General features: G+C 36.6%; 1 protein-coding gene across 2 annotated transcripts in view; it reads left to right on the top strand.

Moving 5' to 3' along the window:
- The window catches only part of LOC127958406 (ADP-ribosylation factor-like protein 15), a 103,567-nt gene extending 90,195 nt beyond the window's left edge, over window positions 1-13,372 (top strand). For both annotated transcript variants that reach the window (XM_052557272.1, XM_052557271.1), the window contains exon 5: window positions 11,590-13,372. In XM_052557272.1, the coding sequence (XP_052413232.1) occupies window positions 11,590-11,742 (153 nt within the window). In that variant the 3' untranslated portion in view covers window positions 11,743-13,372. The remainder of the gene's footprint in view (window positions 1-11,589) is intronic.
- The last annotated feature ends 4,265 nt before the right edge of the window (window positions 13,373-17,637 follow it).

Raw genomic sequence — 17,637 nt, 5'->3', positions numbered from 1 at the left:
GTGTAATGCTAAATGCCTGGATTAGACTAAAGGCTAAAGAGGATATTAGTGATAAATTAAATGGCTACATGCAAGTTTGAACTGAATTCAATTTAAATGCACGCTGATGACTTTAGTGCTAACCTAACCTTGTAGTAGCATGTTTTAGTTTAGATCAGGATTTGCATGTCTTACACAGAAAAGAAGTGGATTTAGAGATAGCCCACATAGTCTGCTACTTTTTTTCATTTAATATGCTCAGCTAAATATGATGATAGATACAGCAATATAAGGTAAAGTTAAAATATCGAGTTGCCAGATTTATTAAAGTGTCTGTCTGTCTGTTCTTTTGTTTGTCTATCCAGCTGTCTATCTGTATTTACCTTCCTGTGCATCCATCCATCTCTTTAGTCTGTTGGTATGGTTCACCCCAAAAATGTAAATCTTCTCATCATTTACTCACCCTCATGTTGTTCCAAACCTGTATGAGTTTCTTTCTAATGTTGAACATACAAGAAGATATTTTGAAGAATGCTGGTAATCAAACAGTTGATGGCCCCATAGACTTCAACAGTATTTATTTCCCTACTTTAGAAGTCAATGGAGACCAGTGAATGTATGGTGCTTTAAAAAATTGCTGTCATTGCCCTGTCCATGCAACCTATAAATCTTCAAATGGAAAAACTTTTAAATGATTTGTCTAGTATACATCATTGTTCTTTATGTTTGAAATTCAGTTTGAATTCATTTTCTGAATAATGATTTAATGTGGTATGTATGGGAACTGCATACCTTCCAGTGAATCCAAATCTTATTAGGCTGGTATATGCTGACTGGGTGTTTGACTGGTGCATAGATATAAATTCAAAAAAATCAATCAAAATTCATGTATACTAAATCTGTACAGATGAAACAAAATTTATACATTTGGCTTCAGGGTCCAGTGTAGATGAAATGACTAATATATTCTGGAAAACAATTTGAACAGGTTATGATACTTCTGTACTGCCTAAATATGTCAGTTCTGTATGATAATATATGAACTCAGCAATCAGATCTGATTTGAGCCAGTGAGTAAACGAATATTTCTTTGTTACTTTCTTTTGTTCTCTGTCTCTTATTCCCTGCTCCATCAATATCCTTGAGCTCACTCGCTATGTTTTCAATTTACTGAAAACAGTCCCCCCCATGCCCCCCTCCCGGCGTCCCCGTTCTTGACTTTGTCATGCTTAAGCTGTTGTCAAGACTACAGTGAGGTGAGGGCACACAAGAAAAAGAGAGAAAAGGCTGCATTTAAGCACAGACTTCAGATTGAGGTCCCAGGACACTAGGTACAGGAAAGGGGTGGGGGTTCCATCTCAGAGTGTGTTTTAAATCATCTTGAGAGAGAGCGGTGTGTGTGTGTTGGGAGCTGCTCTGTTGTGCTTCTCTCCCGTGGTTCACCTGTCAGAGCTGGGAAAGTAAAAAGTGGTGGGCCAGCGAAGGGAATAGGGAAAGGTCGGTGGTGTTTTACCGCCTTTCACTGGCCCCCTGAGCCCCATTGTGTGGTCTGCTGTGCCACCACCCAGACCTCCTCCAACCGCCAAGGTAGTGAAGGGCTGGTCTGGGGAAGGTGCACACAGATGGATTCTGGATGTGAGGTTTAAGGAGGCTGCCAACTCACCCATTTAAAACCGCAAAGCCCAGATGTTAGCTATTGGGGCACTTTTCCCAGCTCGTAATGAATTGAGTTACTGGAAATCTGAACTAAGTCCAGACAAGCAGTGTCACAGCCTCTGCTTCCCCATAAACGGTGCTGGGGTTGCCGTCAGTGCAGGAGTTGAGGCCCAGTCATTGACCCTGCCAATTATTTACTAATCCAGTCAAAGAGGGTTTCCCCTTATACACACACAGAACGTTTCCACCAACAGTTTAGCTGCGGTGACAACAGATCATAGGCTGACGCTGAAGTGGATGTCCATCATGTATATATTAAATGTCAATTGTGTATACATGTGTTTAAAAACAATATTTACACTATTACACTAACTAAAGTTGGGGTTTTGTAAGATTTTTATTATTTTGAAAGAAGTCTCTGAAGAAGTCTGCAATCATTTGTTTACAAATAAAAATAGTAATATTAAGTAAAAACATTTATTTGAAATAGAAAATGAATGTGCCCTTGTTGAAAAAAAAAAAAACATTTTTTTGGACAAATTTTTTTCTTAAGGAGTACAGCCTTTGATTTTCAAAACTGGCTTCAAAACATTGAAGTAAGATGCAGTTTTCCCTTGCTGTATATGAAGTTAATGGTTTCAATCCATTCGTTATCCTAATGGCAGAATATCAGAATCCGTGCAAGAGTTTAAAAAGCAACAGCGTAAGCATTATGTGGGATTTGCCTATGGACAAGTGTCACTGGTGCGTGGTCTGGCCCTAGTAATGTTTGATGTATAGCACGCATACATTTCACATACTTCGTTATGGTGGTCTCCCCTAAATTTTTGGAGCTAGTGAAATCTGGTAGTTCACTAAAACAACAGCTGCTGGCTTTGGTAATCATTCAATCCCAGTGAAAATAAAGGGAAAAAAGATCAATACTAACATAAGGGGTTGTAAAAATAAAGAAAGAAAGGTCAAGCTCTTCTCTGTCCAAGTGGGAATATATCTGAGACATCTTTTATATGCATTTGTAGTCGCTGCTTATATGGAAAGTACATTATCACAGTCCCTGGGCCTTAAGAGCAGTAGGAATTGTTTTGAAGCCTTGGAAAGGACCACGATAAGTGTCCCTGTGCCGTCTGGATTTATGACCCTCCGGAGGACACCTCTGATCTGGCACTGGTCAGTTGGCTTTTAGAAGAAAGTGAGGGTAGAATTAGTCTGCTTTGAACTCTTTCACAAGGCTGTGCTTTTTAGGGAGCTCCTCTTCCATCTGAGCGGTACAAGACAGTAAATCTCCGGCCAGTATGGCACCGCACCGCTTAAAGTCTTCATTTGTTGCCCAGCAAGACCTTGGCGGTGTTCCAGTGAAGCTTTGGGGTTATTGATCTTGGCTGGGTCTTTCCCACTCTCCTCACTGGGATTTTGGGACCTACTGTACCTAAGCATCCAAGCAAACTTATAGGGACTCTCACTTCAGTCCGTCTTTCTGCCACACTCTGGGTCGGGTTCCACATTGAATTTCATAGCACAAAACTGTCTTTTTTACTAACCACCCACAGTCAATTCCCAGTGTTAGAATATGCCAAACATGCCTTCGTACCTCAAATAGTATGCAAAAAAATGTCAAATGAATAGTATGCCTAAACGAGCAGTATAAATTACAAGGTTGGCAACAAATATCCAGATAACCTTCTTCATCCACTAGGACTTTGAAGTTTGCATCTGATGGACACTTTACTATACTATGAGTTCACAGGAGAACTATCGAGTTGACAATGACAATATCAAAGATTTAAGATGAATTTTTCACCTTTTTAACGATCAAGTTATTATGTTTCATTGCGATCAATTTAATACTATTATATTTGTTATTAATATTTACATTTTTGTTTAGAATTTAAAATGATGCAAAAATTCTAAATTCTAAAAATACCAAATTCTATCTGACTTGTCTTAAAGTACCCATGAAATCAAACGTTTTTTAGTGTACAAAGCATTAAGTTTATCTATAAGCTAGTGTGCTCCAAGACATTGACAAAATTTGCATTTAGACGACAGAAGTATTCAAAACTTACAGTTTTTCGCCAATATGGATTTATTGTGATTTGTGCATGAATCGGTGCAGACCACATAACATATCAGACGCATTTGAAACATACACAGACTGCTATAATTTATAGCCATGTGAATGAGATTAGGTGGAGAAATGGTTAGATAAACAGCACTAACGACTAGAAGAGATAACACCTCCTGAGAAAGCATGTTTATGTAGATGTAACCGTTTCGGTAAAGAATGTAGAAAGGGGGGCTGTTTGTGTAAACTTCTAGCTAAAATCACCATGCTTCACATGCTACTAATAACGGATAAATCTCTTTGAACCTGTAGGTTTATGTAAGTCCATTAACAAGTTGATCTGTTTGTTTCAAAATTGCTCTTTAAAGATTATACTCTCACAATCTGTGTCCAAAGCATTAGATATTGTCTGTAAGTGATATTTTATGGGGCCTCTTTGAAAGCCTTGTGCCTTGCCAAGCACACAACTGCAGGCTTTTTAGACATTGAAAAAACAAGTGAGACCAGCTCAATTTCATGGTAAGTGCATCTGGCGATATCTAGACATTTCTTTCAAGTGTGTTCTCCACAGCTGACTGATATCTTGAGGGGGAAACTTGTCACCCAGAGTAATTGGCTTTTTCTGATATCTGAGCACGCCCTTATATGCCCAGGGTGAGCCCCAGTGATGTTCTTCAGTTGGGACTTTCTGTCTAGTGTAACAGTTGTTTAGTGCTGTCTATCTACAGCGACGTAGCACAAATGCTCATGTTCACGGATGACTTTGAGCACACAAGAAATTGACCAGTTTATGTAAAACTTTCAGCAATTTCAGTTTTGTCTTTTTTTCTCTTTCATTTTTACATTTGTGTGTTTGACAGATGCTTTATCCAGATCGACTTGATCAGTTAATGGTCAACTGCTAAGTTAATGGTAATAACATAAAAACATATATGCTACATCCATGCTGTCTCGAAAACAGCTTTATTTTTTAACAAAAAGTCGCGATGTCTGAGCTCATTTGACAACACAAGCTTAACGAATACTGCAATTGAACATGAGACGGCAGACAAATTTTTTGAGATGTTTGCTGACAAATTGATTATACATTTTCATTTTTCAAATGAATAAGGCATGAGTTTTAGCAGATATTTATTTCCCTCTGGCAGTTTTACAGCCCCAGTCGTTTTATTCAGATCTACAGTACCGTGTGGTGCTATATAAACAAAACTCAACATAGAAACCCATTTATGTTCATTTAACTCTGACTGATGCTATGAAATGGTCTAGTGGCTGTTTGCTTGGGCAAGTAACCAAAGAGTTTTGCGGTTTCCAAACCCACATGGAATTTATCCATCACACCCAAGAGAATGACTTGTAACCTGAATTGCCTTGGTAAAGCCCCAACCTCAAGAATGGAAATGAAAAGACATTCATATCTGCAGTTGACTGTGAAACACATACATAATGGTGAGAACTCCAGAGCAGGACTGGATCTGTTGCAGCTCACGCTGACTAGAGAGCAACGAGAAGAATTACAGTTCGGCTTCTGGCCACTGGCCTATTTGTGCAGGCCAGACACCCCATTCAGCTCATGCCATGTCTGGCCCTCTTTAGACAGTCATTCACATGGCTAGAGATTGTCTCCTCTCATCATATAGATGGGCCACAAAGTTCTAGCTTGAATAAACAGTTGATAATTGTTAATCCCTTCTAGCCCTCATCTGCGCATTTGCTGTTTTCACTGTAGTAATTTACACTGATGTACTTAACATATCATTGTTTTTCTTTGGAGGAGTGACAGTTCCCGATTTGTGTTTTTCTGATGTGACACCTGTGCCAACACCCATTGATTCTCATGGCTCTTCTTTTGAGATCATCAGATGTAATGGTAATCTCTGCTGGCCTAAAATCAGCAGGACACACTCGGCCCCCTGTGCAATCATCAGTCAAAAGTTACCACCCACCCTCGCACACGTAACAAATTAGCATTTTGTTGTATCAGCTGGCTGAAAACAGGTCTTATTTTCTTTCATATCACTTCTTTGTCTTATATTCTGATTGTGTTATGCTTTATTTTAATGGTCCCTTTAACATATTCTGTTGACTAAGTAATGTTGCACCTACATATCTACTAACAGTCATTAGTGTGTTAGTAGATTATTATTAGACAAATAGGGTTAGAGTTAGAATAAGTTGACATACCTGCAAAATTATGTATAGTCAGTAGAATGTCTGTTGGGATAAAGAGTCTACTAATACTCTGAGAGTTAGTTGAGAGCATGTAGGTGCAATATAACAGAATGTTCAAAAGAGACAATTGAAATAAGCATTACTTGCTTATGTAACAGTGTTGTATTGTTCAGAATGCAATATTGGTCATTTCAATTGAGGGAACAAAAAGACGACTTTTTGATAGCAGGAAAAATATGTTGCATGAGTTGAACGTTGGTTGACTGATTGGTAAAAAAGAAACAATTAATGCCCCCAGTCTGCATGTCGTTATCGAATATTCAATTATTTATCTGTTTTCTACCCCTGAACGTAAAAGCAAAAAATAAAACCAAAATGATCTTTGTATCATCCAAACATTCATTTTTGTATTTAATATTCAAAGTAGAAACATTTGAAAGCGGCTCCTTTTCTGTTTTAATAAAAAAAAGAAAACAGCATAATTTATCATTCAGGGGTTAAAAAAAGGAATAAACAGCTTGAATATTTTATTTCTACACTTACGCTGGAATTAAATGCTACTTTCTGCTGATTGGACAGCCAAAGATTAAACCTTGTTGTCATCCGTTCTTCCTCAGTTCCGTGCAGCAAAATAATAGTCCTCCGCTGCTGCAGTTGTATGGATTCTTAACGTGTTTTTTGACACTACATTTAATCTTTTTCATCAAACAACCAGACTAATTGAATTAAAAAATGAATTGTTGACTTGTAAAAGCCTCTTTTGAAAATGTTGAGGAAAAAAAAGCCATGAAAACTGAACATTTATATTCCAGGTAGTTAGAAACATTTATCTGTTCTAATTATCATAAAGTCTACTTTACATGAGGACAAAACACATTAATATTGAATTTGCTTAAGAAGGCTTCAACGCATTCAAATGGCATGAGTCATGCTTGAAAGAAGTACAGTGTTGTTTTCTTCCTGTTTTTGTTCTACCATTCTGTCCATAGTGACTTTAAGGTAAGGGAAATTTCTGGAACTAGACGACACAACAACATTTCAAAGCTGTAAGCTGGTCTCTATGTTCAGCTAGTCCAATCATTGTTCCCAGTGTCCCGAAGGCTTGACTATATGATCCAGTGGTCACCCCAACAGCCATCTGCCACCGTTGTGCAAAGCTTGCCTTGTCATGCAACTTCAAACTAACGTGAGCAAAGCCAAAGAAATGTACACTTTTATTCATGACGACGAAAGAAAGTCTTACGCTCTTGTTTTTCATCATTTATGTGACCTGACAGATTCAGTGCAAGCCTTGTGTTCTCCAGAAGGGGGCCTGCTGCAGACAGACGGACAGACTGACTGGTAAGCCAGCAGACCCGAGGCAGCTCCTTTTACCAAGACGGATTTGTTAACACTGTTTGGGTCGGTCAGGCCCGGGCTGAAGTGACCTAATCTGTCATTAAACTCCTGTTACACTATGAGCGAGGCACAGCTCAGTGCCCCCTAAAGACTCTGCCGGAGGAAAGACGAGACACAATCTTCTGACTCAGTGAAGTAGGCTGTCATGAAAACAGCAGACACTAATAAATCCCAACATGGCACAGTTAGATGCCAGCGCTGCAAAAACAAGTGCTTCGTATGTGATTCTATTTGAGGTGGATTCCATTAAGAGTGCTTTAGACAAAAGACTCAGCACACTAAACAGTGTGATTTTATTTTTCAAGTCTTTCTGTCTGTTATCATCAGATTAGCAGAGAGTGTACATCATGCTTGCAGATTGCGAAACGATAGATACAGTTGCATCTGTTTGTTGTAGCAACATATCCTCTGGTCTAACTTTATCTGCCCGGTGAACTCTATTTCCTTGTGCTTTTATCTACCAGAACTTTGCAGGATATCTCATTTGGTTAGGGACATCTGATGCTGCGTCTCTTTTGTTTTGAGGAAGGTAATAGATGACCATCTGTCAGTATCTACACTAAATATCTATTGATATCATGTTTTCACTATGTCTCATACCTCGTTATCTCATATCAATTAGGGTCATTCAGAAAAAAAGGAACTTAAATATGCACATCCATACAGAAGTTTAGAGTTGGTAGGATTAAAAAAAAAAAGCTTTGGATAGAAGTCACCAAGGCTGCAATTATTGAAACAAAATTAAGAAAACAGTTATATTATGAAATATTGCAATTTGAAATAATCCATAACATTTAAATATATTTTAAAATATAAGTTATTCTATTATGGCGAAGATTGTCAAAGCCATGATGCATTTCTTTTTAGGATTCTTTGATGAATAGAAAGTGTAAAAGAAAATAATTTTTTGAAGTAGAAATGTTTTGTAACACTAAATTAGTGCTGTCAAACGATTAATTGTTTATATAATATATGTGTATGTTTATCATGTGTATATATAAATACAAGCACATGCATGTATATATTTAGAAAAAATATGTAATGTTTATGTATTAAATATATTAATGTATATTATAAAATATAAGAATATAAATGTATTTAGATGTAAATATTTTAAAATATAAATATATACCCTGTGTGAGTATTTATATACACATAATAAATATACACAGTACACATACATATATTATGTAAACAAAAACTTTTTTTGGTTTTGATTAACCGTTTGACAGCACTACTATAAAAGTGTCACGTTTGATCTATTTAATCTTACTATTTTGACCCATTATTTTGAAAGTATGCTGATATGATTTTTCACTCCAAACTAAGCAAAAAGGTGGTGATGTCTTTAAATTTGAATATATTATTGATTTGTATTTCCTCATAGTTGATTTATATGTTGAATAGCTTGATAAAATGTTGATGAGTGTGGAACTGACGGTGTGTAATGTGAAGGATGTAAACTAAACATTATACAGTACTATTGTGGTTCTCATAATATTTTCCAAAGGTCTAGCAATGCATCAATGCAGTAAATACAGCTTATGATTATGATAATGATTGTGATATAAGGATCTTGAAAGTCCATTAGTTATTGGCATCATCTGCAGTCAACTCTGGGTTCAGACCGGTGCTTATACAATCTTTAGTAACTGCGATAGAAAGCTGACATGCTAGTCTATCAGGTGCAATATGTGACAGTTCGGCTGAAGAGATGTCTTAATCTAGATTTAACCTGATAAAGTGTGTCTGAGCCCTGAGCATTTTCAGGATAGCCATTTCAGAATTTTGGAGCCAAATGTGAAAAAGCTGTATCTCCTTTTGTTGGCTTTGATATGCTAGGTACTGTCAATAGTCCAAACTTTTGTGACTTTAAAAAGTTTGAAGGATTGTAGTGCGATACAAGATCGGTTATAAGGGACATTAAATGTTTTCCTTCTATAAATGGGATTACTATCAGGACAACTGTCGTCAAAGATGACTGACAAATAGCAACTGTAGCAATACAGTTTGGATTGGCGGTATGGTTCTGTTCTGGGCAAGAACTCCCTGTGAATCCATGCAGTCTAGCAGCGATTATTTTTTTTTTATGCATATAATTTATGGTTGTCAATAATAGCAGTTTTTTGGTGTTGAGTTTTTTTTTTATTGATTTTGAATAATTCAGATTGCTTTCATTTATTTATTTCAAAATGTTTTGTGTTATGTTGTACATTGTAAATAGTTTTCATACTTAAGCTGTGAAAGGAAAATTTTTATGGGCTCCAGAGCTTTTATGATGCAGAAGCCACTTTAGTTTTTGATTCTGAATATATTATTCAGTTTGTTTTATTTATTTCAGAAATCATTGTGATATACAATATTCTGTTTGTGCTGGTCTGACTTAAATAAAATAGTGTTTAAAAATTACTTTAAGTCAGTTTTGTGTTTGTAAAGACCATAACGCATAAAAGGGCAATAATGGGAACATGTGTAAGTAATCAACAAAGTAACTGAGTTACTTTTTGAATGAAGCAACTAGTAACTGTAACTAGTTACTATTTCTTAGTAACTAGCACAACACTGTATATAAGCAGTATATAAAAAGTGTTTCTGTTTCTGAAATGTCTGTATTCAACAAATATTGCATTTAATTCACTTCCCATGTGATAGAGTATGCAAACACCGCGAGAGCATCATTACAAGGAGCAGAAAGTGTACGACTTGACGTCTCTTTTAATTCTGCCGCAACTGCTAGCAGCTACTCTCTCCAGCCAGGGGCAGGCTAGTGTAGTTCATCTTGAACTCGCCTAGTCTTCTTGAGCAAGTAACTGCAGTGCTGCCGATGACTCCATAACCACTGAAAGAAACGTTAAGCGGTGTGGTCTTGGTCTCACTTGGGTCGCTGACTGCACGCGCGTGCATAAGAATCCAACTCTTAACAGTGTAAATAACTGTTGATTAGAAGAATGCATGAAATGACATAAGACCGCCGTTAAGCACATTGCAGCGACAAGCATGTTGCCAGTGACAACAGATAAGCATAAACTAGCACAAGTTTGCAACTGAAAACAACAAAGCAAGCCTAAGCAACTCAGATAGCCTTAGCAACACGCATGTTTCAGATAACCTGAGAGCATTAAAAGGAACTTAGCTTGTGAAGATGTTCAAGAGAGTGAAACTGCAGCTGTGAAGTGGATGCTTGATCTAATTAGCTATTGAGCAATGTGAAAACTGCTGATAATACCAAGGGACCTTATATATGAATGCTTAGATAGGTGTTGTGTTCTTATAGGTAGATAGGGCTTGACTATCGTGACCTGCCCGAACTAATGCTATACCCCTGATTTTTATTATTACAAATGACTCCTGCAAAATGACACTATTCGCTGCTATGACTTACAGAGTTAGTCATGTTGTGTCTTTTGAGAAGAAGCAGTATGATATTCCTCGAATAGGTCAAATTTAACAGATGGTTCTGATCTGCTCATGCTATAATGAAGTGCTGACATAAAAGTATAATCAAGCACAGAGCACAAAGCTTTGACATATGATCCTCTTAATCAGCTGTTACTAACAGTTTTGAGTATGTCAAGTACTTGTTAACTAAATCTGCATAGTTTCCCCGCTGCACATGAACCTCGCGTTACAGTGCCTGGACACTAATGCATCTCTGCTGTTCTGTGAGGAATGTTTTGACCTAATAAGCAGATACTAAGCTTTTTACCATTTGGAAATGTAGAAAAACTGTTTATGGATTTTCTGGAGGATTTGTTTAGAGAAAAGAGAAAGTCTTATTGTTATGGTAAAATAACCCTCATGTTCTGTTTGGGGTCCCAGAAAACACTATTTTAATAGACTGAAACATACACAGGTTGACATCTCACGGTTTTTCCTAATTAATGATAAGGATGTATAAACATCATTTTGAACTTGACAACACATTTCAACCTTCCTTCTTAAAAATGTTTTCATTGCTTATGTTAAGGGTGGCATAATAAAATATTATGTCATAATTATAGCTGCAATTTGGTTAGAGGATCTTGAGGAATTTGAAGGCAAAATAAATAAGTCATTTAAAACCCAAACATAAAAAAAGACTCCGTTTCAGTTATTTGATTGAACAGGATTTCAGTTATCACATTGGCTGTTTTTTCTTTAAAAAGAATTTTTCCCAAGGCCTCTTGGATTCTCACCAAATTGAACCCAATTTTTTTTTTTTAGACAAACCAAAATTTGTATATAGAGCCTCATGATTGAATAAATATTCAATAAATAAATACATATTGGATAGAGTGAGTCATAATTGAATAAATGTTTCTATTTTTTCTTTTCTTTTTCAGATTCAGAAGTTTTTAGAATTGCAGCCGCTGGCCCGAGGGAAGCGATGGATTCTTTCAGGCAGCACGACGAGCAATATGGAGGCCGTGAAGGAAAGTTTCAGTCAACTCATCTGCCTTTTGGAAGAGAAGGAGGTGCTACCTAGCAGGATATGATTCAATCAAACTTCAAAGTGGAAAGTGGTTTTGAAGTGTTTTTTTTTTTGTTTTGTTTTTTACTTCTTTGTCGTTGTTTTATAACCCACTGGAGACATAGATGCAAATTGCCACATGTTTTGATGAGCTGACTGACATATTTGTAACCCTCAGGTCAAGGGCCACACATATGCTGATTTAGTAGCAGGTGAACCAAAGTCCTTTAAAGAGATCAGATTTGTACCATTATTTGTAAATGTAATTAGCTATTTGATAACCTATTTGTTGTTTATTAGTTGGTTGTCATGTGGTGTGAGTGTGGAATTTATGTTAATAATATATTGTACATGCAATATAAACATACAATATTTGTATGAACTAATCCATATTTCTTATAATGGCTCAGAATCGTAATAAGCATCTTTATCGAAGATTATTATATTATATTATTTGTGTTATTGTTTTGTTTTATTCATTAAATCTAGTGTCCATTGCACTCATTATTCTTTCTTCTTTTTAAGAGAATGTTACAATGTTTTTCTAGACTATATGTTGAGTTTCTTAATACTGGTTATGGGCACACTACTTACGTTTCTTTTTGTCAGATTTCTGTCTCCAGACGATGTTGTTAGTTTTGTTGTTTGAAAAGACCACTTACTCAATTTACTTGGCACTGGTCAAGCTGTTTTCAGGTTTGAGCTGGAATACAAACTCTATCAATCAGTGTCTGCAACAGCTGCATTTGACAAGCCCCTGTCCGCCAGGCTTAAGCCCTCCAACCGTCTGCGGAGACTCCTCCCCGTCTGCCACCTCACTCCTCGCCCAGCCACGCTCTGCGGCCTCACCCGCTGCTTCCTGCTGGTATTATCCAAATTCCTCTCCACAAATTTAGATTCCTGACTGCGCACCTCTCTGATGTGTTATTTTGTCTCACGGGAGTCTCTGAGTAGTTTAGGACTCACACATGCTGTGTTTCTGTATTTATAGTGTGAACTAGGTTGTACATGTTTTGCCCGCCAATAGCCACTCGATGTCTTATTTTTGCAACAACAAGAAGCAACATATTTGTACTGCCTTTAACTTGATTTGAGGCTATGTTAGATGTTTCATGAGATCCTTTCTAAGTCCTCAGGGTAGTGCGTGACTACATTTTAAGCATTTAGCAGATGCCTATTATATAAGGTTTAATTCACTAACATTAGTCAATGCATTAGGTATCACAAACTACTTATTGGTTAGTTTTTAAAGCATTTGTTAATTTAGGTGAATGTTGTTTTATACAGATAATATTTGGAATGTTTGTTGGTTATAAAAATTGTGAATTGTTAAAAATGTATTTGTATGTCTGGAAATTAAACATTGCAAATATTAACCTTAACTGTATTATGTTATTATAAACTAATATATTAAAATCTATAAATTGTAACACTTTAGAATAGGGACCAATTCTCAATAATAAGTGTTTATTAGCATGCCTATTATTAACATATTGGCTGTTTATTAGTACATATTATTAATCCTAAACTTAACAACTACCTTACTAACTATTAATAAGCAGCAAATTGGGAGTTTAACAAGGCAAATGTCGTAGTTAATGGTTTGTTAATAGTGAGAATTGGACCTTTAAATAAAGTGTGATTTTATTAATGAATGTATTAAAAGTGTTGATCATTGACATTCCATCGATTTGTGAAGTACCACCACCTCACAATTTAATCTTATTGTAAATATGAAATTATTTAAAATGATTCATTTCAGACAACAGCACGCAAGTATAAAATAAATCTGATATGCTGCTGTTTTAATGCCAATAGTTTCTCAATAGTTCCACCTTCGTCCGGCAAAATCAAAGCAACCCAGTAAAATAATCAAAGTGTCCATCATATCATTGCTTCCCCATCTAATCTCTGTCTCGAACCCAAATTGTATGAGCTCGTGATCTGATGTAGATTAAAAAAAAGGGAAGTGAACGTTTCTCAGACAGGGTTCCTGATCCAGCCAGGTTTATTTTTTTCTTCCCTTCTTTTCAAACTACCCACGTTGCTTTAATACAATGTCTGTCACGCAGGTTGCCCCTGAGATTCTTTGATGTGCTCTTCCTCTGTCTGCTGCCGACGCTCCTCTCTAGTCTGCTGCTCTTGTCTAGCCGCTCTCAGAGAAAGCCCTTTGCCCTGTCTTTCTCGGGCGCTCTGCTTCCCTTTGGTCACGCTAATGGAGCCCACCCTTAAATCAGAAACGCTGCAGAAAACCAGTTTGGCCTGTTAAAATTGGCCCATTTCTCCTCCGAAAAAGAGGCCCGCAGACCATTTGCATAGGCCCTAAGGCCAGGAACTTATTCCTCCACTTGGTACGACATTATCTGAATGTCAGCAATGTAATTAGGTGCACGCCGGGACACCTTGCAGGTACCGAGACAAACACATCCCAGCTTTTTTGTTTTGTTCCGTTTTGTTTTAGGATTCAGTCTTGCTTTTTACACCACCGAGAGGCGAGCTCTTAAAACCCACCCACATGGGATGCCTTTTATAATACCAGTCTTAGCTCCATTTGCATATCATTTTTTCTCGCTTGGCTCCGTTTCACACTTGCTTGTTGTCTAGACAGAGATTATTTTTAGTTCCTTAGCAGGAATTCACCAGCAACTGACAAAGACTTGGAAGCGAGCGTGGTGATCTTTGTTAGAATGACTTTTGAGAAGGAGGGGAAACACTTTTGCTTGATATCCTCTTGAAAGTCTTTTCCCAGTTGTGTTTGCTCAAAGGCCAGAGCTCGCCTCATCGTTTAAGTCCTCACAGACTGAAATGGTAATGCATGACTCGTCGGGGAACCTTTTTGTTTACAAGGAAAACAAAGCACATTCGTTGGCGTTTTCTTAATCGGCGAATGTTTTGCTCTCCCTCCGTCCAAACAGCCAAGTAATCTCAAGCTTTCACAACCTGTTGAAGGGGTTTGCCCTTGTGGAAATGCAACAGATGTTCCCTTGACATCCATCTGGTCCTCGTGATCCAGTACCGTGCCACACTGTGAAGGGTTTTTCTTTTTTTAACAGCTTCAGCTTGTCCCCGGTCAGGGGGCCGATCTCCCACGCCTTATGCTTGACTGGGATACGGTGCCACCAGTGAACTTATTCAAAGCCCCGGGATTAAAGATAAACACAGGAGTCTCTCCCATCCTGAGTCAGTCTTGACAACGGGACTCGTAACAAAAGCCAGTCAACGAGATCTTGTTTGTGTTCCCGTATTTGTGTTTTGGCGAGAGAAGGAAATTGACATACGGCCACGGTTCATTTAAAGCTGTTTTCCTATGCATGTCAGGCTTCTCAGCGTGGCACCACACACCTTCTCACTTAAACAAACAACATGTGTGAGCTATCAGTGATATCAGTTTCAGTGGGAAACTGAACACAAAGTGTTAAAGATTTTTTGTCCTATTTAACTAATAAAAAAATGTTTACCGATACACTTTATTTCGATAGTCCATATTAGATATTCTGTAAGAAACCCTGCAACTACATGTCAGCTAATTGTCATTAATTTGCAACTAGATTGTTAGGTTTAGGGTTAGAAGAATAAGTTGACATATACTTGCGAAGTTTCTTATAGTCAGTATGTTGCATGTTGTGGACCCTTCAAGATAAAGTGTTAGAAGACATTTAGTATTAAGACTAATACTCTGACTGCTAGATGACATGTAGTTGCAGAGTTACTTACTGTTAGTAGAACGTCTAAAGTGGACTATCAAAATAAAGTGTTACCAATGTTAAAATGCAATTCATACACAGAATGACCTGAATACCTGTCCACCATAATATGTAATGCAACTCCCCCAAAAAATAATTTTACCTTGATTATTATTTAAACCTTTACTTATTTATTTTAGAAACCAAATATCAACGTACATATGTTTTAAAAATAGTAATAACAAGAATACCATTAATATCTATTTATTTATTATTGAATCAGAATTATTTAGTAAATAATTATAACTATACATAATAATTGATAATTTTACCATGATTTTATATTTTAATTTTAAAACTCTAAAGATGTTTGAAAAGTTTTCATACTAATATAAATGTACACTAATGCAAAGAGAAAAAAATATGTATATATTTTTAAATTTAAAATTAAGAGTTTGGCACATTTATTAAACTACAATTTTATTTTTTTGTATAATTTTTTTATGGACACTATTTGATAGCAATTGATTTGCTTTCTTCCTTAGCTTTGAATTTTATTATGTGTGTTTTCAAAACTTTTTTTAAAAAGCCCATTTGAAATGTTTGGTCATGGTTTACAGATGTACAAAGTTTTGGGGTTACGATGACCGTAAATTGGGATCTTTCTTCTGGAATGTTTTGTTATAACTCTGAATAGAAGTTGAAAGGATAACTCCACTTGCTTGCGTCACTGCAGTGTCTGTGAGCTGCTCTTTTTGGTCAGTTTGCACGAGCCGGTCTAATGACACAGACAAGAGGTTTGGTCACTTGGCTGAACAGTCTCCATTGAGCTTGTCATTCAAGCTCCTGTTTGTGCTACTTTGGAGGTTTTCTTTTCTCCTCCATCCTCCTCTGGTCTCCTCTCTTTCCATCTTTTTTCTCTCTCATCTTTTGACGCGATGATGGAGATGTGTGTCCCAGGTGGCCCACTCATCAAAACACAAGGGATCTGGCTCCTTATTTCAGACAAAAACATCACACTCTTTGTTGTCCAAAGGAAAAGATGTGGATCAGGATTTACCCAGGAGAATCTTCCCTCCCCATTGCCCACCAAAAGCCGTCTCCGCCCCCTGCCGTCAAAGAGAAATGTCAATCAAACGAGGGCATGAGGTCTGTTGAAAAGGTCATCCAGTGGTGGTCATTTCATCCATTGTCTCCCTCTCATGAATGGAAAAGACAATCCAATGTGTCCAACTGACCTCACTTTGGACTAACTCCCCCTTCAGATATGCTGAGAGGAAGATTTAGACATCTAAACGCAGCTTTGCAATTGATCGTGAAACACAGGTCCCGGAGTCCTTGAGAAGATGATGAGCATGAGACTGTACTTTTAAAAAGATTTATGAGCAGCTCTCGGAGGTTTTTAGACGTCTAGGTATGGCACAATCCCATGAATAAACTTAAGTATCCCTTTTTTTTAAGATATTAGATTAATTATGTAACATGTCTCACTCCAGAAGTCTGGACCCTTTTGGCTATAACCAATAATTGTGACATGATATTTAGCCATGCCATGCATTTTGTGTATGATCTGACCACATAAAAAAAAAAAAAAAACATTATACACAACAAAAAAATTTATTAAATAATTTCTAAAATATGATGGTGAAGATAAGTGTTTGTTTTCTTTATATATAACATTTATATATATATATATATATATATTATTGTATACATTTTGCTGACTACACTGATTTAATGTTTACTGAAGATGTTTTATATTTAAAGATTTTGGCTACAGGCTTGCAAAACATGGCAAACCTCATAAAAAGATCAAATCAAATAAAAATAAAAAAGATCAAATCAAATCAAAATTAAAAAAATCAAATATGTCAGCAATTTATATATATATATATATATATATATATATATATATATATATATATATATATATATATATATATATATATATATATATATATATATATATATATATATATATATATTGGAACTTCTTTCCAACCCCCCCCCCCCCCCCCCAAAAAAATTATCTATTACAAAATTCAGCAAACGCTTTCTTCTGTCCACTCGCTACAAACTACAGACACACCAAGTAGTTTATTTATTTTCTTATAATGTGTGTTTAAGTAATTATTTCTCACTAATTACTTAATTGTTGAAGCCAAATATCATCCCATATGGAAGCATTTAACATAGCATGAGACCTCCAGTGACATGGATTCCTTTGAAGAGACCAC

This window comes from Carassius gibelio, chromosome B5, assembly GCF_023724105.1.
Source record: "Carassius gibelio isolate Cgi1373 ecotype wild population from Czech Republic chromosome B5, carGib1.2-hapl.c, whole genome shotgun sequence".
Taxonomy (NCBI): Eukaryota; Metazoa; Chordata; class Actinopteri; order Cypriniformes; family Cyprinidae; genus Carassius; species Carassius gibelio.
The sequence above is the reverse complement of the archived record's forward strand: the minus strand, read 5'-3'. Positions and strand labels throughout refer to the sequence as shown.